The sequence below is a fragment of the Fusarium keratoplasticum genome, chromosome 5 (assembly GCF_025433545.1).
Source record: "Fusarium keratoplasticum isolate Fu6.1 chromosome 5, whole genome shotgun sequence".
NCBI lineage: Eukaryota > Fungi > Ascomycota > Sordariomycetes > Hypocreales > Nectriaceae > Fusarium > Fusarium keratoplasticum.
In genome coordinates, this window is record NC_070533.1 from 3,521,943 (window position 1) to 3,549,111 (window position 27,169).

Below are 27,169 nucleotides of genomic sequence, written 5' to 3' on the forward strand. Positions count from 1 at the left end.
ATGATTTACTTTTTTTGCTTCATGCTTGCATGAGTTACGATCCTTTTTATGTGCTTAATTCGATATACGGAACATACACATACACGAGACTGGGGCTTCAAGTCTTCATTAGATAGGTAGCATAGCGTCCGCAAATCTACCACAGTACCCCATGCCTTGTTCAACTCCTGCAGTGAAAGGGGGGATGATACTAACTTGCACTTGGATAAGCATTGACACTCACATCGCATGGATCAAAAGTCAGGAATGTTGCAACTTAGACGCAAGGAAAAGATGGAGACACCGAAAGAGTTGATAATTTAGTTCAATTTATATCTTGACCGACTCTGGAGTCAATACTGTTGAATGCGGTTCCTACCCAAACGCCCCTGACACTTGGTCAAATGTATGCTGCATGTATCTTATCATAATCTGCCCATGTAATCTAGCAGTTGCCCTTCCAGTTCTTGCTAATCCACTCCGTCATGTGATATGTCCAAGTGCCATCGATATACTGCTCGACACTGTCCTTGTTGTACTCGCCACCCAGGAACTTGAGCGCATCCAGAAGCCACGGCTGGATAAAGTCGAGGTAAACAAGATCCACCGTCTCAGGCTTGCCGCTCTCGGGGAAGGCAATCTCGGCCTGCACACAGTTGGGAAGGTGGTACGACTTGACAGGCTCATGAATGGTGTCGTCGCCGTCAGCACCAATGTCATCCTCGGTGGTGTAACCGGCGGTAAGATCTGGCTTGTCATCAAAGCTGCGGAGTTCCAAACGACCTTCCTTATCTTCCTCATCCTTTCTGGCCTGAGAGACAGTAGCAGGGATAGGGAACATTTGCTGAGGAAGACCCAGGAACTTGGTGTCAGCACCCTGCTCTGACAGGATCCTCTCGAGGCTGTTGAGCACATCAATCACTTCGGAGGCAATCTTGTACGGCACATCCGGGATGTATCGGAAGCCGCTAGTAAAGGGACTGATGGCGAAAGTGCTGTCTCGGGTAAAGGCACCCTTAAAGATGTCGAACCTGACGCCACCCGTGTTGGTGATGGCAATTCTTGGCTTGTCTTTGCGATCTTCGCGCGTGATGATGTCTGGGAGGACTTCGTCGGTGATCCAGCTGTAGATGTTGTCCTCGCCTGGGTACTTGGCTCGGTTCATCCACAACGTCTTTGGTGCGCACCCAAACTTGTGGTCGAGATTGAGCGCCTTGCGGGCACTGGTGATCATCCCAGTGACTTTCTGGCCTTGCTCAGTAGGGAATGTTGATTCGTTCAGGCCAGTATGGTAGTGAAGTCCGTACAGGTTGCTGTCAATGTATCGGCGAGTAAAGGTGGGAGAAGCTGCGGCCTCGACCTCCTTGGTGTCTTGCTTCTTAATGCCGTCGATAGACATCCATCCAATTGTCTCCAGATACCGGCCACTGGCAATGGCAAAGGCCTTGGAGTCATATTTGACAGCGTCACGAACATGAGCATGACCGCCAAAGAAGGCGATAGGAATGTGCCAATTCTGCTTGCGAATGGCGGTAAAGATGGTCTTGAATTCCTCCATGCGGAGACCAACATGACCAATGACAACAAAGAGATCAGGGTTCTCGCGGATCGCCTTCTGGAACCATTCCTCCTTGATCGTCTCCGCCACAGGTTGGACGACGGTATTGTTGGCGTTGCCGGTAAAGTCAAAGATGAAGCCAAAAGCCACAACCTCGAGGCCCTGGTTCTTTGTCTTGAACTTGCGGTAGCGCTGAGCTTGAGGGACGCGATCGCCAGTCTCAAAGTCAATGTAATCGAGGTTGGAGGCGAGGTATTTGCCCTCGAAGTTGGGGACTGTAGTATTATGTTCTTTGTCGGCCGAGTAATGCTTGTAGAGCTCGTGGTTGCCAGTGCAGATGATATCGACGTCGGCTTCGGCGTAGATGTCGTATTGGTAGAGGCCCTTGGGCGTTGAAGCATCGTAGAGACCGTTTCCCTCGACTCGGTCGCCGGTATCGATGACTATCACATCCGCTCCCTTGTCGTCGGCCTGTTTGCGCATGTGCTGGGTGAAGGAGATGTAGTCTCCCCAATCGGCCGAGTACTGAGCTCTAGATAACGTTAGCTATAAGTCGCGAGGTCCCTAGACGCCAGCCACTAAGGCACGTACTCTTGAAGATGGCCCCCAAGCCAGCCATGCGTATCAGTTGTGTGAATGAAGTTGATCTGACCCCAGGTTAGGTCTCTCATGGGACCTGGCACAGGCTGGACAGCTCCCGGCTGAGCGGCGTGAGCAACAGCGGCAAGCGCTGAGCTAGCAGCCAAAGTTCTACTCCGCAAGACCATACTGCAAATGAAAAATGGTAATGAGTGCCAATATGAGTACAAACGTGATTCAACGAGACGGGAAGATGACTCAGTCCTGTCTTGTTGATGATGAAGATGGAAGAAGGAGCAGCGCGGCTCGAGTGGAGGAGGACCCGGAGCGATAAGGTCCCTGCCGCTAGCAATGACGTTTGAGGGGCCGAGACCCTGATGGCCGATGGAGGGACAAGATGATTGGCTGAGTGCTCTTACGTTATCAATATCGACCAATGGGGTTTCCGAATACTCCCCGCAAGGGCGCAGCTGGTCTTCAGTGGGTGCATATCAGCGGGCCCGGTGCCTGGAGCACGGGACTCGTGTTACTCGAGATGAGACAAAGCCCAAGTGATGGAGATCCATGTGACTTTGCAGTGTGATCAATATTGGGGAGGAGAAGATGGTGTCTGTGCCCTATTTCGATGTTTGGAGATAGTGTACGAAATGGTTGGCTAGGAACACAAGTTGAAATCTTGTCTTATGGACGGCTAACAATCTGGGGGTTGTCCTTTATTCGTTGAGGGGAATGTTGACGGTAAGTTGAAGAACTGTTATTATAAAGAGCTGATCAACTACGTGTAGGCAGTATCAAAGGTATTAGGAGTGTGAGAAAAGGGACTATGTCTAAGCTATGGCTGACATGTATTGATGGAGTACGGCATACGTGGTGTCCCTGGAAGCTCTAGGGCATGCTAGGATACAAATACCTGATTCTACGGTTATTCGCACTCATAGAAACTGTTTGTTCTTTTACTTGGCAAATATACCCTCTGCTAAACACCATGGATTGCCAGGCCGTCAGCCAGGATGCAACAACGTCCACGCAATGCAAGGAACCTAAGCTGCCGAGCCCAGCGTATGAATGACGACAACCACCCCTTGAAACAAAACGAGATAGGGCTGACAAACAAACCATTTCATCTCTCCAGCACCTGAACCGAGGCATACGACAAGTCTCTTGCACTCATTTTACCCAATCCGTCCCTGACCGTATCTCGCACCGCCATGCTATAGGACAGCCCTATCCCCATCCTGAGCCCAGAGCTGCTTACCCCATTCGGGGATGATGGCGCGAAGCCAGGTGGCCCCCTTGCTGGCAATCATGGAGAGACGGGCGCTGATTGGATGGATCGCCAGATTGCGGATCTTCGAGTCGCCGGTACGAAATACGAGACGCGGCAGAGGCTCCACTCTCGGCCGCTCTGCCTCCCGATGGCCGGGTTGTGTTTGCGGCTTAGATGTCCGGGTGTTTGTGATTTGGTGTCTTTTCGACTTATAAAGGACTTGCCTCTTGTCTTCGTTAACTTGATCCCTTGCGTTTGTGTTTTTGGCGTCAATCTTGGAGAAGTTGTCTTCTGAACGAGTGACATACGACAAGAAACCTCAAGTGTCAGCAAATCGGGTTTCGGAGCATCTATCTCTACGTCCTTTGTCCGACCTGTCGGATGTCGACACTCTCCCACGGAAACCCCCTAAAGACCGAATCTCGGTCTACCAACATCATATTACTCGGGGATTCCCCTTCGCAGAAACAACGACATGCCCGACGGCGGTGCTCTTCCGAAATCTCTACCTCCGACGAAGCCTGGTGAGAACCCAGCCCGCCGGTATCTCGGACAACTGTATCGAATCCCGGCGAAAGTGGAACCCAAGAAGATCAATGGCTGATAATTTTGCGCAGGAACAACAAGTGATTCCAAAACGTATACCGTTACTTCGGAACAAGAATGCAGCGACCTCTTCCTCCGTGAAGTTTCGGCGTTGCCTGAACGAGAGCCAGCTACCAGTAACACGACGTCTCCGACGGATAGGCAGATGCCCATCATGCCTCGTATGCTCTATTCTAAGTAGGAATTGCCTGACTACAATATGGCTAACTCGACCCAGGCAGAGATTCTGCACAGACAGATAGCGTGACGAGGAACAATGTCTGGATAGGCCGTACCGTACGGATCGCCATGTCAAATGTCCTCTCCGGATCATGACACTCGACGCTTCAACATATCAGAAGCCACTAAACTTCTGCAATCGGCCCCGATTTTTGGCCGAGACGTTGGCCTAGCATACACAGAATGCCATATGGGCGCAATGAAGGGTTGGCCTCGAAGATAACGTCGATTCGATCGAGGTCGCCCGGCCCGTGCGAACGCGCTTAGGAGTTGAACCTCGACGTTGCAGATGTCGCATCACAAAGGTGGAAATGCCATACTGACACGGAAGAGAGTCGACTAGGAGTCTCAATAATGTCTTTGCATTTCATGGCGTTGAGTATTGATGCCACTGAACGGCTTGACGACGGGATGGAGGATCGAAAAGCGGATATGGGAATCGTCTGAGAAACTCGTATATCGCAATCACCCAGCTCAATATATTACAATCCGATGACCAAGAGATGGTCCATGATTCGATATCAAGTCAAATGCTCGATTGTATTTCGGCCAATTGTCACGATCCCCCACGTGGCTACCCACCATCATCACCTCATGCCCCAAATCAGCTCCCATGCCCAGACCTTTCTCGACCGGGTTGTGCGCCCTAGCCGCCCGCGGGACTTCAGCCCAGGACGCCACCAACAGCGAAGACTCGAGCTGAAGATGGCGCGGGACCAATCTCGATTGACTCTGCTAGTTGTGACTCTATTCGTTGAATGATCTCATGGAATTTGCTTCTCTGTGTTTGTCTCGTTAATCTGCACATGTGGCAGCCAAAGTCTCATCGATATGGAGCACTAAACTCGCCCGTGCAGATGCCACTGTAAGCACTGTAACTTGACTGCTGCAGCAGTTCTTCCAGGGAGCTTTGGCCCCCGGCCCCGCCGTGACCCCGCCGTGAAGAACGCCACGACCACAGCAGAACCGCTAGACTGGCTGGGCAGCCCACCAAGCCAGGACGTTTGCCCTGATTTAGTTTAGTGCTAGTTCTTGGCTCCCGCGTCCCGTGGATCTTTATGTGTCTCGAAGCCAATCAGAAGCCTCATCATTCGCAGCTTGCCTGTTTAGGCATGGCCGCGGCTGATGGAAGAAGGAAAAAATTGATGGACCAGCAGATGATGGACAACCTGTCGACCATGGTCGCGGTACAAGATGTTGCGCTCAGCCTGTCCCGTCTCTTCTTTTCCTCCTCTTCTCTCTATCGCTGTTAGAAAGGATCGTCGCTTTCAACGGTGTCTCCGTGCAGTGCGTCGCCGATCAATCGTCTCCAACTTACTCCACAGACCAGTCTCGCGCAAAAGGTGGGCGCATTCAAAAAGCCCCCCGCCTCTCATCTGATCACAGTCCTCCTTTGGACTTGACCTCTCCTCCTTTTACTTCAACCCTCCAGCCCATGTCGACAAGCGCCAATTCGGCCCTCTACCTTGACTACCACGCGCTGGCACATCGCTACATGTGCCGCTTCGGCTTATAAAACACCAGCGAGCGACTTTGAGTCTTTGCGCTTGCTGCAAACCTAGGGGACGATAAGAAAGACTTCATCCGACACTTTTGAGCAGACTACTAGCATTCTCTTGCGATTGGTAGATCTGGCTTTTATACTTTTACTACACCAAGATATCGATCTGCGCTTCCAGAACAGGGCTATTCGAGGTACGTACGACGTTGGCACAATGCGATCAGCGTCATGGACTCTGATGGGGGACGAGCTAACGGGAATCTCCAGACTACGTCTCGTACACCGAGTGATCCTCATAGAGTAGATCTTAGACTCCGTCGAGCTTCGTTTCGCAATCCCTATCCTACGATACACAACATCCCGCCTAGACACTACGACTACTGTCACCATGGCTACAAACAGCTCTTCCGTCGGCGACACCAAGGGCTTCGGCGCCCCTACTGCTGACCCCGTTATCGGTGTCGCTAATGCGCCCAGCCAAAGCGAGGATGCCGCCGTTAGCCAGGGCATTCACACCCTCGAGGTCAAGTCGGTCCATTGGTACAGCTACCTCACTACCTACGACTTCTGGATCGTCCTCGCCCTCGGCCAGGTTCTCGCCCTGTGCATCACGTCGACCAACACCTTTACCAGCTTCCTCGCCGAGGAGGGCACAAACATTCCCGCCTTCCAGACCGTCTTCAACTACATCCTCATGTTCCTCATCTACACCCCCATCTTCTTGTTCAAGGATGGTCCTCGCGAGTGGGTTCGAGTCGCCTGGACTGATGGCTGGAAGTACTTCATCATGGCGTTCCTCGATGTCCAGGGCAACTACTTTACCGTCCTGGCCTACCGTTACACCAACGTCCTCTCCGCCCAGCTCATCAACTTCTGGGCCATTGTCTGCGTCGTCGTCATCTCCTTCTTCCTGCTCAAGGTCCGCTACAAGATCTTCCAGATCGTGGGTATTCTCGTCTGCTGCGGTGGCATGGGTATCCTGATTGGCAGCGATCACATCACGGGCTCCAACGGCGGAAAGGGTCTTGATATGGTCAAGGGTGATCTCTTTGCCCTGCTCGGTGCCACGCTCTACGGTACTACCAATGTCTTTGAGGAGTGGCTCGTTTCCAAGGCGCATCTGTACCATGTCCTGTCCTTCCTGGGTCTCTTTGGCATGTGCATCAACGCTGTCCAGGCTGCCATCTTTGACCGAAAGTCCTTCGATAACGCCACCTGGAACGGTGACGTTATCGGTTGGATCATTGGTTTCACGCTGTGCTTGAACCTCTTCTATGCGCTGGTTCCTGTCATGCTGCGAATGGGTAGCGCGGCTTTCCTCAACATCTCGCTTCTGACGGCCAACTTCTGGGGTGTCATTATCGGCACCCGCGTCTTTGGCTACAAGATTCACTTCCTGTACCCGATTGCCTTCGTCCTCATTATCATCGGTCAGCTCATCTACTTTGTGACCGGCAGCATCCTTAGCGATTCCAAGAAGCCCTGGCTTGGAGACAACCAGGAGGATGGTGTCCTGGGCTTTGGAACTGCCAAGCTCAAGGCTCTCAATGCTGCTCGAAAGGCTCAGATTGAGGCTGAGTCTGGTGGCAACGAGTCCTGACCTGGTCCGAGTGACGTTGACGAGTGAATGAATGGCGCAGGCGGGTTGGGTATGGCGGGGAAGAGATGGAGTTGGAGAGTCTGGATGATTGCATGCTGTCTTGGATAGACCTTGGCTAATGGACTATTGAACTTGTTTATGGTCAAGACGCTGGGGACTGAGCGAGATAGCATGCATATTAATACATTAATATTTACTGATCACTTTCTTCTACTGTGATGTAGATATGGAAGATTGGACGTGTATAACAGATGGATCCCTTCTTCGAGCCTAGGTTGGAGTTAGTCTGATGAACAGGCACGTAAAGAAAGACTTACGCCAGCTTGTAGGTGCGGAGAAACTGTGTAGCCAGACGGGACGACTTGTCCTTGTCTTCATGGCGAGGGTGGGAGACATCACCACACTCGGGGAGGTGTCGGAGGCAAACCTAATGTGTTGTGTGCAGCGGTATTTCTTTTAGGAATACCTTGATTAGCACCAGGGCTTGCATGAGTAATAAGTACCGATAAGTTAGGTTGTAGTATATATAGCTGGAAGGCGTGGTTATTTGGCAAGCGAGGAGTAGTCAAGGGTCCTGTCTGGAGGGGGTTTTCTCGCTGCCGCAAAGGACGAGCATTTCGTCAGAAAGGGCGTATGACTAGATCTTCAAGCTGGTGCTGCTGTTTATCGATCAACGCACGAGGAAAATTAAAACGTCTGCCGTGACTAGGTGGACGTCCCGCTGACGAGGGGTGAGGATAGTGTTCGCACCGGGTCTAGACAGCCTCAAGGCAAGACATCATCAGGCCATGGGATGAGGAAGAGCTCTGGGCAGTTCTCGTCGTTCAAAGCGCGACTGTGATAGTGGTTCAGCCCATTCGCAGCCCTGCCTTTTATCATCATAATCCCGGGACACAGAGAAAGCAATCACTGCCCTCAGTGTGATGTATATATATAGGTGACTCTTCCCGTCTCCAATCCCTGATATGGCTCCTGAGTTCTTCATTCTGCTGCCTCATCAGGGTTCATCGTCTAGGAACTGCTCCGGACGTCGATTCCAGAAGTCATTCACCATAGCTTTGGTGATGTCTTCCCACTCATTTTCGGTGCTTCACTCCCCATGGAGTGTCTAGTTGGTCGTCCACTGGTTGTTGCCTGGACTTCGCCAAGCCTACACTTTCGTCTTAAGAAGACGAGTGCTGGAGCTGGTCTAAGTCTATCCGATCTCGCTTGGAATATGAAGTTGAGGTTGACCAGCCAAAAGTGACGCGTAATAATCGTCGCATTATTTCTGTCTGCCTGGCGTCATGTCGATGATGACTACCAATGCTGATGTGTGTTTCCCTTCCACGATGGTGAAGCTCGTGGGCAACTCTGCGAAAGGTGTGTTAATCGTGCAAGGTTTCCGCTGGGATATATATATATGATTCAAGCAATAGTTCGTCAAGTGCGTGGTGTAAGCTCTCGGGGGTGATGGGTTAACCAGCAAATAAACCAATCAGGCATTGCATTTCGCAAAACAACTCACAGCAAAGGCTTGAGCGTGGGTACTGCCCGGTGAACCGGAGGATATGTGTCTGCTGTATATAACGTAGCTCTTCTTCAAGCGCTGAGAGAATGTGCGCGCGGCAGAGGAGGGGTGTTACCCTTGCTTCTTGGAGATGCGGTGTTGAATCCAACATCCAATGTCGCCAAGGAGTAATTCGTAAGCCTTCCCCCGGACTGTATAGGGGGCGAGAATTGGGCCTGGGGAGTGAGGAAGAGCCGTATCTGGCTCCCGGCTCTCCGCTCGGGCTTCGTCGTCCCGTTGTATTCCCCAATGGTGAACTTCATGTGGGGGTTTCCCTAGGCTTCTCGACGTAGGCCTTCATGTACCGTGCCGAGCATCATCGCCATTCCTGGAACGACGAGGACCTTCTCGTCTGGTGACCTTTGACGGATCTCCTATCGCGTATTGACGATTTCCTAGACTCAAAGTACAGAAGCCCCCTCATTTGGCCTAGTCCCTAGCCGATCAAGCGACATTTTAGTGAACTTTGGGCTGGCTTGTTTGCTGCGTTGGCTCTTGCAACTGCGTATGAGCATGGCTGGCCGGGACAGTGAACCGGGACTGTACGTTTGCACAGTCATTTGCGAGTGGACTGGTCGTCCTCCAGCCAAAAGGAGCTGCCAGAATTGCCGGAATAGCTTTGCTCACTATAAAGGACGACCATGTCGTCCGGAACATTATCATTACAGCTCTTGGCGCTGTGCTCCTAATACCAAAGATTAGTATCCACGATCCCTTTCTGCGGTTTTAGCATAACTCACGACGACCTTGGCATGATATAGAACTTAAGCCCAGATGCGGTCCACGGCGTTGCGTTCTCCGTCGCATCGTACATTTTCTACTATAAAGCATGACCGTTCCCAAGAGGGGATCAGGAATAGAGGAGAATCCATGTCGGGAATCCTGATGGACAAGTAGCGACTGTTGCTCTGGAGTAGCCAGTCTTTAACTGAAGTCTCACCAAGTCAAGAGTAGACATGAAATACATAAAATGAAGCCGAGATGTGCAATGGTAACGGAATGGAAAGACTTAACGTACGCCTGACGCCGAGGGTGGTGGTCGCATGATGGAGGTGGTGAGGATCCATTCTTTGACCTTGTCCTTTCTGACGGAGGCCAGGCAGATTAGCTGAACTGGCCAAGTCTCTGACGCTATGTGACAGTTGGGCTTCTGCTTATATTCAGATTATCTGAACACAGCCCCAGAGTCATATAGCAGGATGTCTCCGTTGCCACAAAAATAGGCGCAAAGCCATTGGCGACACCAACGGCAGATTCGGTCGAAGAGTCGCCGAGTGTCTATCTAAATAAGAAGCTAATGAGACGAAAGCAACCTAGTTCAAGGCACTCGCGGTTTCGCCTCGAAACCTCTCCTCAATCTTGTAGCTAGTAGGGATATGCGCTGGTTGACATATCCCCCCAAGGTGCCACCAATCGCACCAGCTGACTCTATATATCTACGAGCCGGCGAATAAAGAAGATGAACCGTCCGGCCCATGATGAGTGCCTCTTCTGAGTGGCGGCGTTCATCTGCTGTCCGATTGCAGGACGGGGCTGCTCTGGGTTGAGGTCGAAGGTGCGAAAGCGTTTTGGGAAGTTTCGCATCATCTGGAACATGGTAGTTGGCGTGCCTGAACTCTCATGAACTTCTCTCCACTTTTTTATCTGCTTTGCGCTTTATATAGTTGCTATCTCAGTCGCGATCAAGGATGTTCGCTGGAGCCATTTGTTCTTGCGAGCCCTGGGTGCCCCTTTCTACTCGTTCAGTTCTCCCAACTGGAAGAGTACATCGTGATGCGGGAGAGGTGGTAAATCTCCATGACAAACCCGCTAAACTGAAGAGCCGGGGCGTTCGGCAAGGATAGAGGTTGTCTTCTGGGGCCGCCGCTTTCTCTGCACCACAGCAGACGGAGATAGTCGGCGACGCAACTTCTTCTGCTGCCGGGGGACTTGAGTGCATTTATATAAGGGAGTGCCATTCATCGCTCAGTCCATCAGAGGATCAGACAGACTTGAACGATGTTGCTGCATTCCCGGGTAGCAGGGCATACCTCTTCCGATTCAGGGCATGACGGGGCTAAGTCGTATATATAAGATCATTTTGGACGGGAAGAATAGGGAATGTAGCCACGGAGTAGACAGAGGTCTCATGAAGTGATGGACTGACTTCTCGTCGCCCCGGTTTCTGGTGGTCTGCTCTTATGTCAAGCAGCATTTCACCCAATGTTTATGTGTGATGAAGGAAGAAGGCGCCATTGTCGCTCTCGAGACTTTGTTTCAGGTAGTTTACATAGTATGTTGAGCACCTCCTTAACTGATAGACTAGACTCGCAATGAAGTGAATGTGAGGATACCGGGAACCAAGAGGCCAAAAGACGAATGTAATAAATGATCTCTGGGATCTGGATACCATGCCTGTGCGGTATATATCGGTCATCGTTTATATGACACGGCGGTATATAAACGAGAATGGTGATGCGCTCGATGAGTGATGGGGATGTCACCGGCGTCTTCCAGACAGTCTCTCGCCTGGAGCCATAGGCTAGGTGGAAACCGATTGCCAGAGTGCCGGACGTGTTGGGCAGAGCGGCAAAGCTCGCTGAAATTCGGATGAAACACCGCACGTAGCGATTTCTGCGGAGGGACACAGTCTTGCCTCGTTCTTGCATCGCTGGGGACAATCTTTGTGAGGGGATGAAACTGCCTCGTGTCTCTCATGAAGGCAAGGAGAGTCCCGCAAGGCTGGACGTGGCAAGAAGTTGGTGTTGACTGGATAGCGCCAATTACGGGGTGGCAACACCCTGATGGAAGCGTTATACAATAGGCAAGAGACAATAAATATAATGGGATGGTGAGATTGCTGATGGATGAGCGGAATTTGATCTGAGCGAGGAGCCTGGGGGTAGGACACCCCTTTTATACTTGTGAGGACAAGATCTGATTGCCAGGCAAGGTGCAGAAACAACGCAATCTAGTCATGAAGCAATCCCAAAAGACAAAGGATTTGTTGTTTGTAATGCCGATTGCGCTGATCTCCGAGCCTCTCCCGCTTGGTCAAGCAGCTTGCCGGTTGCTGCAGCATTCCGTGATTGCCTGCACCTGGCGTTTTGTTATGTTAGAAACTAGGCAGCAAAGCGGAAAACTTGCCGAACCAAACCGAATTGCCGAAAGAAACAAATGAATGACTTGCCATTGACACTTGCTCATGTTCTTGGTCGCCCTTCAATTGATGGGTGCGCTGAGACCCGGAACAGGTCCTGAGGTATTGCCTACACATGGGTCTTTATCCCGCCCCGAAACATGGTCTGCCTTCAGTACAAGTAAGGGATGATTAAGACTGTAGATAATGTCTTATCTAATGCCCTAGGCGCATCGCAGGTGTCCCTAACCTGCAGGCCAAGGGCACGCTACGTTATCCCTTAACGCATGAAGAAAGCATCCATAGACCCATTGGAACCCTCCAGTCATCTTAAACGCCCTCGAAAACAAGCTCATCGGTTGCTTTCGAGTTCAGCCTGGATAGAACATCGACGAGGCGCGTCAGTTGAATGCCTGCTTCTTCCTTTACATCACCATCCTGGTTCTGCGACAGCTCCAACAATACACTCCCCGCCAGCCGTATCTGCTCAATCTGCTTCATATCAGCATTGCTGAGCTAGGGATGTAGTATCCTTCAACTCACCCAAGGTTCTCCCATGGTCTGCAAGTGGTGGATCGGCAACTCAATCAAGGTGCTGACAAAGTCACGACCTCCTTCAACCATTTTGCTGACAAGCAGTGATTCATCACTCCAGCCTGGCCCCAGAAGCCCAGCTACCTTGTAGACGATGCAGTGTCGTAATATGGCCATTCTCAAGGCGTGCATAGCGATCCGGAGCTGGGTCGTCTGCGTGAACAGGGTCTCATTCTGATACTGCCTGATGAAATCTTGCTGCGATGAAGCAAGATTTCCGCCATCTTCTGGTGCTAATTTTGGGTTGTAACCGTCCAAGATGTGGGAAAACTCGTGCCACATGTCTGGTAAATCACTGACAGAAGCAATGCTGGAGTCATCGTTCTTTTCATAACGGTCGTCACGCGACTTTGACCTCAACGCCCACATCAACTTGGCTGCAATGTGCCTCATGCGACAGCCCATGTAGAAGCCATCGATCACTTGTTTCTCAAGCTGTGGCGAGTTTTCGTATCGCCCATAATCCAACATGGGCGCTGGTTCTTGTTGATAGGGGTTCACGGTCAGGCCGGGATCGAATAGAGCCTCGTGTAATAGATATGGCCGAGTCCCCAGAGCAGCGGCCGTATGATCCGAAGTCAAGAGATGCCAAAAGTTGTTGCGAAGTAGTTGTGCCTCCAATGGCGGATAACTCGCCAGACTTGTCTCGTCATAGAGCCGTAGGTCTAGTGCTAGCAGCCTTGCTTGGCCGACGACACGATATGCAAGCTGGGACTTGCCAGTCAACTGCTGAATGGCGCTGGAGTGAAGTGAACGGATTGATAGGGATGATGAGTCCGGGTATTCGAGATCGATATCCTCGTATAGCTGAAAAGTTTCTCTGGACGCTGTGTATAAGGCTGCAGCAACATCTAGAGTTTGCGGTCCAATAACAGCATCGCGATGAATGCTGGCGATGGATGCGCAGAGCGCTGAGAGGAGTGTATATGCTCGTAATGATGTGAGCGCATCCTTTCCAGCTGCAGCATCTAGTTGCGGATTTTTGAAAAACTGGTTCGCGCTCTGCCATAGAGATGGCTCATGGCAGAGTGGAGCTGCGGGGAATAGGTACTGAGTGAAGAGACGGATGCACTTGTCAACGATGTACAAGGGAGTGGTGGATGGGACCAACGCTTGTAGCTTGGTTAACAGGGCCGACTTGATCTCTCTTGAACGCTTGATCACGCAAAGCGGTAAAGAATCAGAGGCTTGAATAGAAGCTTCGACTCCGGGTTCTAACAGGTAGGAAACTCGAAGCTTGTCTGATGCTTGGGCAAGGTGAAGAGGAGCCGCAGGTTCAGGAGACTCAAGCTGAGACGCCGGGGAACTCGTCAAGGTATTCGCAGGTTTCCGGCCCCTCTTCTTGGGCGCAATCTCGAAAGTACATTGAAGAGCAGATATACGGCAGAAAGCACATGATGGTAGTGCTCCGTCACACTATGTTTGCCAACAAGTCAGCTCCGAGGGGCTCGTCTTCGTCTTTGATAGAGGTTTGAGCGAATGGGCTACAAGTACGTACTTTGATCTTCCGACGTTTACAGGCGTCGCATGCACGTCTAGACAATGGAACCTGTCGATTGTTCTTCATGCTGGTTCTCATGGAATGGATGTTGTGGTGACGTTGGAAGGCAATTCTCCGCGGGGAATTTTCTGGGGGCTTCTTGTGGGGATCACAGGCCGAGCTGACCAATGGGCGACATCTACATGAAAGGGCAAGGTTGACTTGAGGGCGAGATTTGATGCTGGTTTCATGTGTGAACTTAACCCTGTGATGTTGAGATGGAAGAAAAGCAATTCAAGTCCGGTGTTGATACTTACATCTGGTATCGGCATATTGATGGAGGTACCTCTGCTGCTCGCCTCTTTTGTAAGTGCTCAAGTTATTAGAACTCGACAGTAGATGTTTTCAAGTTCATCAATCTTCTCAAGTAGTGTGGATTTGTTTGCCGCAGACGTGCATCATGTGGCCAGCAACTTACATTGGTTGCTGTCTTCATTGGTTTGTGCACAAAAAGTAGCTAAAAGCTTCAAACAACTGGCCGTGACACGCTGACTTTTGTCTGCTGGCAGAAGAAAGGAAATGGGAAATATTAATTGCACTTGGATTCCACTTTGAGGGCCCCTTGTTTGTCCATGCCGTGGCTCTTCCTCCTGTGAAGACAGAGCCCTGTGTGTGATGGCAAACCTGTAGTTTTCTTTTATCTCGCAATCTCCTCACCAAGGTGGTTCCCATAGTCATTCTAAATATATTTACCGGAGAGGGAATTGTCATTTGTGAGAAGCGGTATATAAACCAGCAGTCTTTCAAATAAATCCCATTCTTTTACTTGCTCCTATTACATACTGCACCGATTTCAAACACGCATAGAGCTCGGTATTGATCGAGAGAATACCACAATCAACCGGAATCCCACCCATTCCAACACTTGAAGCTATTAGAGAATGGAACGCACACTAGTTGGCCCTGGCACTATCGATGACTTACCTTGGCGCTTGAACCAACTCGTTTCGCCTGGCTCCGAGGCTGAAACCTTGAAGATTTGGATTAGAATGCTGCGGGAGCGTGGTTCTGGATTATGGCTTCTCGGCCGATTCTAGATTCCGTCTAGGCGAGGCACCAAGCTTGATGCGCCCACTCGCCATGGTCAAGCCACGTGCTTTAGGAATGGGGATAAGTCTAGGTCTTGTGTAGGAACTTTGATGCCGCAATTGGCTACACAATTGCTAAGGTGTAAGCCTCGAGAGATCCGGGTCCGTTCGGTCTCTATCTTGTCCGAGACTAAGAGGAGTCTTCTTATAGAACACTTGGACCCTCTCTTGGCGCAGAGGCGTGTGCTCAACCTTCTTCTCCCTCTCTTTCTTTTATTTCTCAAAATGAGGTCTCACATATTGACCATATGCGTGGCAGGTCTGTTCTGGGGCGAGGCCATGAGCATCGTCATCCCAGCACAGAACTCGACCAAGGTCAAGGTGCAGATGGAGCACTTGAGTCTCAGGGCAACTGGACCCCTCGGTACGGCCATTAGTCGAAATAACTGGAAGGTTACCTGTGATAGCGATAACCCAGACTCAGACAACGCCTGCCAAAAGGCCATCGACGGGGATGTAAACAGCTTTTGGCATACGGCTTGGTTTGAAGATACAAGCAAAGACCCAACGCTTCCACACACACTCACGGTCGACATGAAGACCGTCCAAAACGTCAATGGCATCTCTGCTCTCCCTCGACAAGACGGCACTACCCACGGATGGATCGCCAGCCACGACATCTTCCTCAGCACTGATGGAAAGACCTGGGGATCTCCTGTTGCTACAGGAACATGGTATGCAGACGGCACCGAGAAATTCTCCAACTTTGAGACGAAACGCGCTCGATACGTGCGTATTGTCGCCACCACCGAGGCATATGACGGTCCATGGACGAGCATCGCCGAGTTCAACGTGTACAAGGCTGCTTCTTACACCGCACCGAAAGCTGGAGTGGGAATTTGGGGACCGACACTCGACTTTCCTATAGTTCCCGTTGCTGGAGCCGTTGATCCTGGGACCGGAAAGGTTTTGGTTTGGTCTTCGTATTATCACGACACCATGAATGGGTCTCCTGGCGGTATGACATTGACGTCTCTCTGGGATCCAGAAACGAGCATTATCACACAGAGAGAAGTCTTTGAAACCAACCACGACATGTTCTGCCCTGGCATCTCCATGGACGGAACAGGGCAGATCGTTGTGACTGGCGGTAACAGCGCTGCAAGGACAAGCACTTGGGACCCTGTCAAGAACCAGTGGGTATCGGGGCCCGACATGAAGATCTCCCGTGGCTATCAATCATCCGCTACCACATCAAATGGCAAGGTCTTCACGATCGGAGGCTCTTGGGCTGGCGGTGAAGACTTCAAACCTGGCGAAATATTTGATCCAAGCTCGAGGAAGTGGACACTTTTGCAGAACGCAAAGGTCCAGCCTATGCTCACGGCTGACGCCCAGGGACTCTTTCGTTCTGATAATCATGCATGGTTGTTTGGCTGGAAGGGGGAAACCATCTTTCAAGCTGGTCCCAGCTCCGCCATGAACTGGTACTACACCCAAGGCAAAGGAACTGTCAAGCCTGCGGGCAAGAGACAGACCAGCCGGGGAGTTGACCCAGACTCTATGTGTGGCAACGCCGTCATGTTTGATGCTGTCAAGGGCAAGATCGTCACATTTGGTGGAACTCCCAACTACCAGGACTCTTACGCCACGACCAACGCTCACATCATCACTATCGGCGCCCCTGGGACACAAGCCAATGTGGCCTTTGCCAGCAGTGGCATGTACTACCCTCGTGTCTTTCACACTTCAGTTCTCCTACCAGACGGCACAGTATTCATCACCGGAGGCCAAGAATACGCCATTCCATTCGAAGACTCGACTCCTCAGCTTACGCCGGAACTGTACATTCCTGATAGCGACACCTTTATCAAGCAACAGCCCAACTCTATCGTACGAACCTATCACAGCATGTCGATTCTTCTACCCGACGCAAGAGTCTTTAATGGCGGTGGTGGGCTTTGTGGTGACTGCTCAACAAATCACTTTGATGCCCAGATCTTCACTCCAAGTTACCTCTTGACCAAAGACGGCAAGCCAGCCACTCGACCAAAGATCGTTTCAGTTTCGGCTACCACGATAAAAGTCGGCGGTTCCATCACCGTCACAACGGGTGGAGCTGTAAACACTGCCTCGCTGATTAGATATGGAACGGCTACGCATACTGTCAACACTGATCAGCGTCGTATACCCTTGACTCTGGCTGGTTCGGGGAAGAACAAGTACACGTTCAAAGTTCCTGGTGACTCGGGTATTGCTCTGCCTGGGTATTGGATGCTATTTGTCATGAATTCTGCGGGAGTGCCGAGCGTTGCGGCCACCATCAAAGTCACTACTTAGCCAAAGTTACCCGTATAAGTTTTTAATCCATTCACTATATCTATGCTCTATCCTTTGTCCATTCCAAGTCCTGAGTTTGTAGTATGAAAAATCATTAATCATCCACCAGTATCACCTTGCCGGTCTTAATACTTCATATCACACTCTGTCTTTGAAACCTTGACGACAAGGTCTTTGAACTACGCGCCCCAGCTGTTATTCATGTCTTCAGTAGCCTCTTGAATATTCGTGGAACCAATTTTCATCGGTAAGGATTTGGTCTTAGCACCTGCAGAGGAACAGAGACGAAGCCATCACTCTCTGTTCCGCAAAAGGAAATCACGGAGGAGCCAAACATTGAGACCTCAACTCCAATACAAGCATTAAGCCTAAATTCAAGGTTTCGGTAGAATTACCTAGCGTTTGTCAAGTCGCTATAACCCTTCGGAAGGTCGTCATCGGGCCCTCGGCCCATATAGGCAGTTGTCCCATCCCACGATGCCAAATGGCTCCATGATCGACACATTCAACATACTTCGGTACAATTCTACCCCGACATGCACCCCCAATACGAGCCTGCAAGCTGTAGAATGAGGAAATTGGGGGTTTATGCGCTCCTATTGCCTCGGCATATAAATTGCACATATAGACTTTCTGATGCCATGTTTCAAGATGGTCATTGGCGGAATAACGCATTGTTCTTCCGGTGTGGGGGAGGACCAAACGTGATGCAGCTTGGCGAAAGGACAGCATAGTCAGATGCTTTTGGAATATATGTTGTTATATAGCCGGTATGGCCTTATTTCTGAGGGGATTTTGAAAGTCCACCTCCTCTCCGCTGGTGCCGCTTTTACCCAACTACTGCATCTCACGTCTTGTTCAAAATGAAGTTCTCTTCGGCCTTCCTGTATGTGCTGAGCTCACTTGGAGTGGCTCAAGCTAAGAAGTCTCCCTACTTTATCCTTACTGGCGACTCAACCGTTGCCGTCAACGGAGGCTGGGGCGATGGCTTCCTGGCCGACTTAAAGAGTCCCGCTTCTGGCGTCAACAGCGGCAAGAGTGGTGCCACGATCCCTTCTTTCCGAGCTGAAGGCCGCTGGAATACTGCCATTGAGGCTGTCAAGAGCCACAAGGGAGACCATGAGTCTATTGTGACTATCCAGTTTGGACACAATGACCAGAAGACGTATACTCTGGAGCAGTACTCGAACAACTTAGCTGGGTTGGTTAACGAGGTCAAGGCAGCTGGAGGAACACCCGTGAGTATTCCCTTTGGATAGTAGCGTGCATACACTCACAGAGTAGATCGTCATTACATCCCTCACCCGCCGTACTTTCAGCGGCGGCCACGTTGTCGAAAACCTCAGCGAGTGGCGAGATGCCGCCATCGCAGTCGCCAAGGATCTCAACGTCCAGTATCTCGACCTGAACACTGCAAGCACCAACTACATCAACGCCATTGGCAAGGAGAATGCCGATTACTACAACCTCAGCGAGGGTGACAGGACCCATCTCAACCCTGCTGGAGAGATTGTCTTTGGGCGTCTGGTTGCTGACTTGCTCCTCGAGAAGAGGCCTGATCTGAAGAAGTATGTCATTCCCAATGAGGAGTTGAGCAGGAAGCTTCGGGAGGGAGAGTTTGCAACTGGAGAGGAATAAAGGTTGGACCTTTGATGTCGGAAGCACTAGCCAAGTAGGATCAAACCAAGGGCGCTTACTACGATCTTCTGGCTCAGTTAACCCATCGAGGGCCAGGCTTCAACTATAATAAAGAACACATTTTCAACACATCATAGCATCATATCCCAATGCTAACACAGTGGCCTTTTTTTTAAACCTTCTACTGCCGGCAGTAGAAGAGTCATACCTAGCTACATCATCATAAAAGGTTAAACCTCTCATAGGGTGTTTAACTGCTCTAACCTCCGTATGGCGCTTACTACTTAATAAAATACATGTAGTTTTAAATATAAAACACGCCTAGTATATCATCAACATATCTAAACCCTGTACCAGGGGACTTTCATCTCTAGCAAAGTCTGTGATCCATCGAAACTCTTCTGTAGTCTCAGCCTCCCAATCCAGAAGCACCTGAAGGCTACCGATCCTTCTGAATCCAATAGAATTTGTTTCGACCTTTTGCAGCAAGAGGCAGTGCACTTCCAGGCTCTTGAAAGGGTTCCTATTAGCTCTGTCGTGTGTCAATATCGGTATACAATACGGAGTTTCTTCTTCGATATCGATCTCATCGTCCACGTCAAGAGAGAACTCAAAGGTATAGTGTCCGCCCCTATCACCTCTCCATTCTGCGTCTTCGAGCTTGGGGAGGTTGACTTGGCCCAACTTGCCAAGAACGCGTATATAACCCCCGGTCACGTTGGTGTAAATCTGATCAGTGCTGCTCTCGATTTTCACCTCGGTGATTTCAACCAAATTCCGGTCGATGCCTTCGCGGTCCAAGATGTTGATATTTGCAGCTTCAAAGTCGAGAGACGCCCAACTCCACGAAGGCCCTTTCACCAATCAGAAAGTGCAGCTCTCCTGTAGAACCCTACTCACCTCGATATTTTGTTGGTCTAGTGACGATCAAGTCATCTTGTCCAACCATGTTCTGCAGCTTCCAGAGCAACCCATGAGGGAGCTGTCTCTTCCATAAACCCGCCAAATACTCGTCATTGAGCAGAAGTTGTGCTTGACTTGCTATACCTGCAATGGCAGCAAGACGATCCGATTCTTTCGTGAGGTAGCACCTGCAGAACATCTGTGTCAACAGTTCCCAATGCTCAACACCGTCCCTTTCAAGACCATCTCTCCAATCCTTAGTGCTTCCTGGAAAGGTCTGATCTACATCATCACCAAGTATCGATGGTTCAGAGGGCAAGCCACAGGGGTAAGTCTCGCAGGCTTTGAGTGTCCTACATTCCCAGAATAGTTGAGAGGAAAAGTGTATGGTTCGGGGGCTCAATAAGCGCTCTTGAAAGACCCAGCCTCGCCCATTTAAAGGTGCTCGAGAAATAGACTTGAACCAGTGACTATCCAGGAAGAAGACGTATTCGCTCTCATGCCCCTTCCAGTTGACCCGTGCTGTATGTGGTGTGATCAAATGAGAATCTCGCCAGCTATACAATCCGCCTTGACCACGGGAGGCCGATGTTGCAGCAATGTTGCAGAAGGAGTATTCATAGACTTTTCCCATGTTGGAGGACTCTTTTAACCAGTCTTTCTTTGAGTCTTGGATAATGCAGAGGGAATCTATCCATATGTATCGGATGCCCAGGTTTCGACACAACCGAATTGCATCATGAAAGGTAAACGGCAAGTCCGCCGGTCGAATACGCTGCATGAAGTCGTTGATGTTTGCCTTCTTTAGTTTGAGCATGTTGCTAGTCGCCCAGCGATGGCTTAAGGATATGTACAATGGCGACGGAGAGCTGGAGCTGAGAGACGAAGCCATCACCAACTTTGGGTCCTGGGTCGACCAAGCAGGTCCAACGTCAATCAGGCGAGTCGGAAGCCATGATTGATGATCTCGGACGCGGCACTTTTCATGCTGTGTGGCGCACTCAAAGAGCCAGCGCGTTGCCATTGACTGACAGGCATCAGCGCTATTCGGTGGTCTTGGACAATCAGGTACCATATCCCCGACGGCTGTATCAATTGTTAGACTCCTTCATCGGGGCATCTTGCGCAAGAACTTGCCTGTATTGAGATACATGTCCACCGAGAGGAGCTCGGGATAAACATGGCTTGACGTTTTAAGCTGATAGACCAACGCGCAGAAGGCGGCCGTATCGTCGTCCCAACAGATCCTTGGACCGATGACAGCCTTTTCGACGTTGATCCTGCTGCCAAGCTTGGAAGAGACTTCATTCCATACTATACGACAGAGGGGACAGCCCGAATCGGCAGCTTCAAGGACGTCCCTCCCCTGGCGCTTCCATCCCGCAAGTGACGGGTCTTGCCAGCAGTCACAATTGCTGGGCTCCAAGTCAGGCTGTGAGAATAGCTCTTGGCATTTATGGCAAAGCTGGTCGGGTTGTGTCATCGTGTTGTTTGACGAACTGATGAAAGGGGCAGGGTACAGAGGAAAAGGTGAGATAAGGGTGGGTTTGTTGCTAGAGTAGAGAATAGCTGCATTAGAGTGATCAACAGATTCTAGCCCATCAGTCCCAGTCACGTGCATTTCACCCAGAGAAGGCATCATGGTTATGTCTTCAGAGGTAAACTGGTGTTTCCTCTACTCATCCTCTCAAGTATCGATTGAAGCGAGACGATATTGTCTATCTACAGGTAAAACTTGCCCTTCTGGACCTTACCAACCACCACATCCTCCATCGGCGCCGCCAATGCAATTCGGCCAATCTCAGCGTGAGGTTCAACATCGCCCAGCATCACCTTGACCTTCTTCATCTTGGCCATTTTGTCATCGCCGCTCATGAAGGACGAGTGCTTGGTATCTTCACATCGATTGTCCAGCATGCCCAGCGCAAGCGAGCCCAACACTTCAGGGACCAGTATCCTGAAGCGAACGACAATGGCCGCCATGGCAACGGCAAAGAGGACCACAGAGGATGCCAGCAGCAAAACTAGCCATGGCGTGCTGTACTGGACAAGCTCTACCCGGGTGTATGTCTCCATCTCAACGACATTGACGGAGAGATTGCTTGGGTTTTCCGCTGTAAAGCTCCCCGTCACGTCCTCCACTCGGATACCCAGCAAGAGCTGCGAGTTTATCATCTGCGTCAGGCCGGTCTCAAATCTTTCTCGCGGTATCGCCGCGGGCTGAGTCGTGTTTTCTACTGAGAGGGCGTTCAAAAGCTCGAGGAGGTACGTGACAATCGGAACCTGGCCGCCGCTGTTGTTTGACCCCGGGAACATGCTGGCAAAGATTGCTGTGAAGGCTTCTGACTGGACAGTACTGGATTCCATGTCGAATAGCGTCCAGTTTCCATGCCGGACGGGGTTCGGTGACCGGCGCACCGAGGCTGGAGAGCACAGGGTGCCTTGGCACTGCATTTTAATGTCGACATATGTCGTGTACAGGTGGCATTCAGCGTACGAGTGTCCTTCCTCTCCGAAGGTGCGAGACTCCCATATGAATACACGGGCTGGACGATCTTTCCCTTCGCGATACCTCTTGACCACATCTTCTTGGCTACGCTGACACGGCTGAGACAGTCTGACCCTCAAGGTCTGTTCGGCCTGACGCATGGTCCATTGGCAGTTGCTCCCATCGCTCGAGTTGAAGTCTGGCACAGTGGTGGGAAATTCGTACTCAGGCAGCACCTTGATGGTAGGGCATTCGACATTGACGTATGATGCCGAAATGGTGAATGTATGATTCCCGTTACTGGGAAGCGACGCCACAGGGATCCCAACAAGCGAAGAGTAGATCACCTCTTGAGCTCCCGACAAGTCGATCCAGTCCGTATCTGGGGCTCTATTGGGGAGCCTCTCGATCAACGGGACGCGAATGTTTCCCCAAATGTCCTGGTTTCTATCCTGTAGTAACCGCGCAGAGAGCATAGAGGCGATGAAGGACGGGACCAACCTCGTTCTAACAAATCCACCCGAGGACCCCCCTGCAAAATATCTGAACGGAGCAAACGACTCCATCACCGTCAGGTTGTCTGTCTCATTGCGAAACACATGGTCGGCACTTATCGCCCGCAGAGCAGCCTGGCTCCCCAGAGGCGACAGGCACCACAACAGCACAATTCTGACAGCGAGCAAGTTGAATGCCTTGAGCCGGGCTTGCGTGAAGAGAGCTCCAGTTACAGTATGGCTTCCGACAAGTTGCTCGATCACTCCTACCTGAGTACCATTCTGCACATGCCAGGTTGCAAATGTCTTCAGCGCGCCACCGACGATGGCGGCGAAGAGGACGGGAAACACAGTTGGTCCCTGCATCTCTATAAGTCGCCATCAAGTCTACGTAGAAATGGTGAAGACATACATATTTGGCAATATCCAAGAGGACTTTACCCGTCGAGCCTGGCGCGGACGTAGAACCGTCACTCATGTAGATGAGTCCCCCGAACAGAACAAAGAGGAGAGCGCCAGCAGCAAGGGTCAAATCGAGAAGGCTAGTGAGAAGTCTCTTGGTCGTCCAGGGTCCCTCTAATTGACGGGGCTGAACTGCCTCTCGCCCGTCTCCATGCATCTTGTTGAGTTCGGGGTAAAGAGTGGCGACTATGCCAGCCGCCGGGAGAATTTCTGCAAAGCTATCCGAGGAAAAATGAGGAGGCCTACGTTATTTATAAACCCATAGGTAATCCATGGTTGTGCGCCTCTTCTTCTCAGGATCGGCTTGCCAAGGAGCTGAGAAGAGTTGTGATTGTGCTGCAGGCGCAGTCACCAGACATCAGCCACAGTCGTACTGGAGTAGGCTGGAGGCCAGTCATAATCTTGGATTCGTGTCCTAGATGTAGATCAGATGCCTTGAAAAAAAGAAGAAGAAAAAACTACGCCTCTGTCTACGAGCTTCCAGCTCTCGTGTGGGCAGGGTACACTGTTCTTGGAGAGAACCCTGACGCGAAACTATCGAGTGAATTGAACAAACACAGGTACTTGAATACCGCATTAATCAGCCAGCATTAGCACTGGGCGGATCTCTCTCTTGACCGCTTCTCAACGGCTGTCGTGCAGAGTCTCCCCCGCCATGTATCGCCTTGGTGGAAGCCCATATGCCTCTCTCATCTCCGCACCTCTCCTCATGAGCTGTTGCGCCAACTCCTTTCCCTCCTGACAATCATCATCATTGTAGAACCTAAGCCAATTCGAGGCCAGAAAGGTCCTCGAATCTCCGTGGCGCTCCTGGATCCATGCGAGCTCGTCGTCTGAAAAGTGCCGGTCGGCAACGTGAGCATTAGGATCGTGGCGAGTCATAAACCCGAACGCTAATCCATCTTGTCCAGGCTCGTCAAAGAAGTCGTCCTCGTCCTCGCTCATATCGTACCTGTGAGACTCTTTATGCTTCTTGTCCTCGGCCATGAACTGCCTCAAAAAATCCCTTCCAACACTGCGGTCACCCTCGTGGTAGATGTTCAACGCATGCGCTGCTAGAAACTGGAACTCGCTCCTCCAGTACTTCTTAAGCCACGCCTTCTCGCGATCAGTGAGAGGATCTGAAATCTCTTCCTCTTCCTCTTCCTGGGAGACTCGAGCCCTGCTTTGGGAGACTTCAAAGCGTTCTCTCTCGTTCTCAGGCCAGTATAGCCCGAACAGGGAATTCCTCTTCTCATCCAATGGACAACGACCCAGCCTGGCACCGCGCGGCGGATCGCTAAGCAGGAGTGGGTGAAATGGCTTGTCTTGTTCCAGCTCGAAGTAGACAGCGGGGCGCATTTTATCATCTCTAAGGGTCCAGACACGTTCACCACAGCTGACAAGGCTCCCCACGATGTTGCAGACAGCGTCTGGGTAGTGAAGCACGTTCTTCAGAATCATCTCACCACTCTCGCCCTCTGATTGCACGATGGGGAGGACAACGGTGCCTATGTCAATGACTTCAAACCAGATACCTCGCGAGTCATGGATTCGAGTCTGGAAAGGAACGTAATCGTCACTGAACCAATTGCGATCTCTTGCCACACTACGGAAGGGTCAGCGTATAACAGATGACGGAGCGTTAGGACATACTGAACATGACCAGTCGGATTAAATATCCCTGTTGGACAAACAACAGGCCCCTCAGGCTGTTGCGGCTGTGGTCGTATTTGCCGGCGCAGACGACGACGGTTTCCGCGAAATGGTCCTGGGTGAGGGCCGGCCGCCGGCTGTTGGTGAGCGTGTCTCTTGTTCCCTTGGTGAGATCTCCGCCGTCTGTGGCCCGACCAGTGCGAACCTCTTTCTGGAGGCGACATAGCGCCTGTATATGAGGATGAGAATTGGCTTGAGGGCAGCCCAGAGCAAAAAACACCGCGATAAAATTCTAGAGTGATGAAGTGTCTGGATGCCCACGGGATACAGTTCAGCGACAATACCCCTCCTTTCAATCCTCAGCTGCGGCCCTTTCAACGACAGTCAGATAGAAGACCCCGCATTGAGAGATACCAACGTCGCCGTGGACTCCGTACTTGAGTGCAGAAGTACATCCTCTTCTATCTGAGCTTGTTCCAACGTTATTTTGACTCCAGCATTGGGGGTCCCCAGGCATATCTGAAGCAAGCAGGTGTTTATGTTGCTCAAGACTATTCAGGGGTTTGTTTCGTTATAGACCCTCTCATCGCTGCATCCTCCCTCATGGGGCGTACCAACTATATCCCCTTCTTATAACCATTGACCTCGTAGATAAGCCTCGTAGACGTCAGAGAGAGGTCTTCGACTCTCCGTGGCGATCCTGGATCCATTCCGGCTCGTCATATAGAAAGTGCCCGCCAACAGGGTTATGTGATAGGTGTCTTGTGTTGCTGCTCATCTTTGGTCTGCTGAGTCGTTGACTCGTCAGCGCGAGGTAGCTCCTCAACCACACGTCTAGCAGCCTTTCTCTCCGCACGTAATCGACGCTTCGCCTTTATACCCAGCTTTATGTTCGACTTTGGTGATGTGGAAGTGACCGGCGGGGTGTCAGTCCAAACCGGCAACTCACACGGGGCATGCGCAACAGCGGCAAGGTAACGAAATAGCTCTTCGTCGCCAGGCTCCCGCACCATCTGGCCATCGCGGACAGCAATCATCAGCAAAGCCTTGAGAACAAAATGAGCGTCGTTCCCAAGCTCGTCGAAAAGCTTCTCAACGTTGTACCGATAGGACAGCTGTAGGGGAAACTGCGCAGCTTTGACTGTATCCAAGACGTAAGAGGCTCGGTCCACAATTTTGGGATCGATGTTGTTGAGAACTTTAACATCCTCCCCAACCCCATGTGCGACTAAGACGTAATCGCGGTCCTTGGTGAGCAAAGAAATCCGCGATGCAAAGTCGTTGAGTGTCATTAACTCCGTCTCTCCAAAGATGAAGCTCTTGGCGGCCCACTTACACGGCCGCGAATCCCTATTGATAAATTGGTAAGATGTGATGGCATCGCGAGGATCATCCAGCTTCTGCACGAGACACCGAGTATCAAAAATTGACACGCCAATGTGGAAACTCTGCTCAGGGGATATGGCTTCGTAGCCTCCTCCCTTGTCGACATCAACAGACACGAGCAAAGCGTCCTTGAACAAAGTGCCGGGTAGGTATTGTCCAACCCGGGGTGGGCTATATGGCGAGGTTTGAATGGTCTCGAGGCGATACCCCAGAATTTGTCGAAGAGCAATATTCTCCTCGCGGAGAATTCTAGTGTGCGGTTGAAGCACAGAGGCCATGGCTAAGAAAAACCGTGCAGAAAATGCGATGTACAAGGTAAGCTGAATTAACAGCATGCTTTCTTGACAGAGTGACGTGGCTTGACATAGGCCTCCTCATCCGAGCTGATCCCTCATCACATCCTCCATCATACGGCATGGATCGAGGTGCTTGACATCAACAACAGTTCGAGGTAGAAAGGGTTCCTTTGACTTCTCATGCATTCATTCATTAATAATTCAGCTAAAGATCCAACTCCGCTATATCCCATGCATGATCCAAGTTATCCCAACTCCTCGCGCCAAGGGTATCAGCGCCCCATGCTAGAGCCAGCCAGCGCCCGTCATAGCCAAAAAGGTTCCAAGACACAGTAGTGTATATCGAGATGCTTCATCCAAATCTCGCTTGTCCAATGCCTGTTCAAAAT

General features: G+C 51.0%; 9 protein-coding genes across 9 annotated transcripts; 4 read left to right on the forward strand and 5 right to left on the reverse strand.

The window, feature by feature from the left end:
* Positions 1-424: 424 nt before the first annotated feature.
* Positions 425-2,385, reverse strand: NCS57_00774700 (Metallophos domain-containing protein; the record flags this gene model as incomplete). The annotated part of the gene is made up of 2 exons (XM_053057590.1): positions 2,129-2,385; positions 425-2,069 (listed from the first exon to the last, which is right to left on the reverse strand). The coding sequence occupies exons 1-2, from the start codon at positions 2,302-2,304 to the stop codon at positions 425-427; spliced, it is 1,821 nt and encodes a 606-aa protein (XP_052913785.1). The 5' UTR covers positions 2,305-2,385.
* Positions 2,386-3,858: 1,473 nt separating this feature from the next.
* Positions 3,859-4,304, forward strand: NCS57_00774800 (uncharacterized protein; the record flags this gene model as incomplete). The annotated part of the gene is made up of 3 exons (XM_053057591.1): positions 3,859-3,907; positions 4,001-4,150; positions 4,207-4,304. 3 exons carry the CDS (start codon positions 3,859-3,861, stop codon positions 4,302-4,304), a joined length of 297 nt encoding a protein of 98 aa, XP_052913786.1.
* Positions 4,305-6,097: 1,793 nt separating this feature from the next.
* NCS57_00774900 (uncharacterized protein) lies at positions 6,098-7,309 on the forward strand (the record flags this gene model as incomplete). The annotated part of the gene is made up of 1 exon (XM_053057592.1): positions 6,098-7,309. One exon carries the CDS (start codon positions 6,098-6,100, stop codon positions 7,307-7,309), a length of 1,212 nt encoding a protein of 403 aa, XP_052913787.1.
* Positions 7,310-12,306: 4,997 nt separating this feature from the next.
* Positions 12,307-14,382, reverse strand: NCS57_00775000 (Zn(2)-C6 fungal-type domain-containing protein; the record flags this gene model as incomplete). Its single annotated transcript, XM_053057593.1, has 3 exons — positions 12,307-12,468; positions 12,520-13,986; positions 14,368-14,382. 3 exons carry the CDS (start codon positions 14,380-14,382, stop codon positions 12,307-12,309), a joined length of 1,644 nt encoding a protein of 547 aa, XP_052913788.1.
* A 1,041-nt stretch (positions 14,383-15,423) lies between these two features.
* NCS57_00775100 (Galactose oxidase) lies at positions 15,424-17,478 on the forward strand (the record flags this gene model as incomplete). The annotated part of the gene is made up of 1 exon (XM_053057594.1): positions 15,424-17,478. The coding sequence occupies one exon, from the start codon at positions 15,424-15,426 to the stop codon at positions 17,476-17,478; it is 2,055 nt and encodes a 684-aa protein (XP_052913789.1).
* An 863-nt stretch (positions 17,479-18,341) lies between these two features.
* Positions 18,342-19,116, forward strand: NCS57_00775200 (SGNH-hydro domain-containing protein; the record flags this gene model as incomplete). The annotated part of the gene is made up of 2 exons (XM_053057595.1): positions 18,342-18,716; positions 18,763-19,116. 2 exons carry the CDS (start codon positions 18,342-18,344, stop codon positions 19,114-19,116), a joined length of 729 nt encoding a protein of 242 aa, XP_052913790.1.
* Positions 19,117-19,437: 321 nt separating this feature from the next.
* NCS57_00775300 (HET domain-containing protein) lies at positions 19,438-20,653 on the reverse strand (the record flags this gene model as incomplete). The annotated part of the gene is made up of 2 exons (XM_053057596.1): positions 19,438-19,970; positions 20,017-20,653. The coding sequence occupies 2 exons, from the start codon at positions 20,651-20,653 to the stop codon at positions 19,438-19,440; spliced, it is 1,170 nt and encodes a 389-aa protein (XP_052913791.1).
* Positions 20,654-21,741: 1,088 nt separating this feature from the next.
* NCS57_00775400 (uncharacterized protein) lies at positions 21,742-23,620 on the reverse strand (the record flags this gene model as incomplete). Its single annotated transcript, XM_053057597.1, has 2 exons — positions 21,742-23,361; positions 23,414-23,620. 2 exons carry the CDS (start codon positions 23,618-23,620, stop codon positions 21,742-21,744), a joined length of 1,827 nt encoding a protein of 608 aa, XP_052913792.1.
* A 467-nt stretch (positions 23,621-24,087) lies between these two features.
* NCS57_00775500 (uncharacterized protein) lies at positions 24,088-26,762 on the reverse strand (the record flags this gene model as incomplete). The annotated part of the gene is made up of 3 exons (XM_053057598.1): positions 24,088-25,051; positions 25,104-25,281; positions 26,048-26,762. 3 exons carry the CDS (start codon positions 26,760-26,762, stop codon positions 24,088-24,090), a joined length of 1,857 nt encoding a protein of 618 aa, XP_052913793.1.
* Positions 26,763-27,169: the final 407 nt, after the last annotated feature.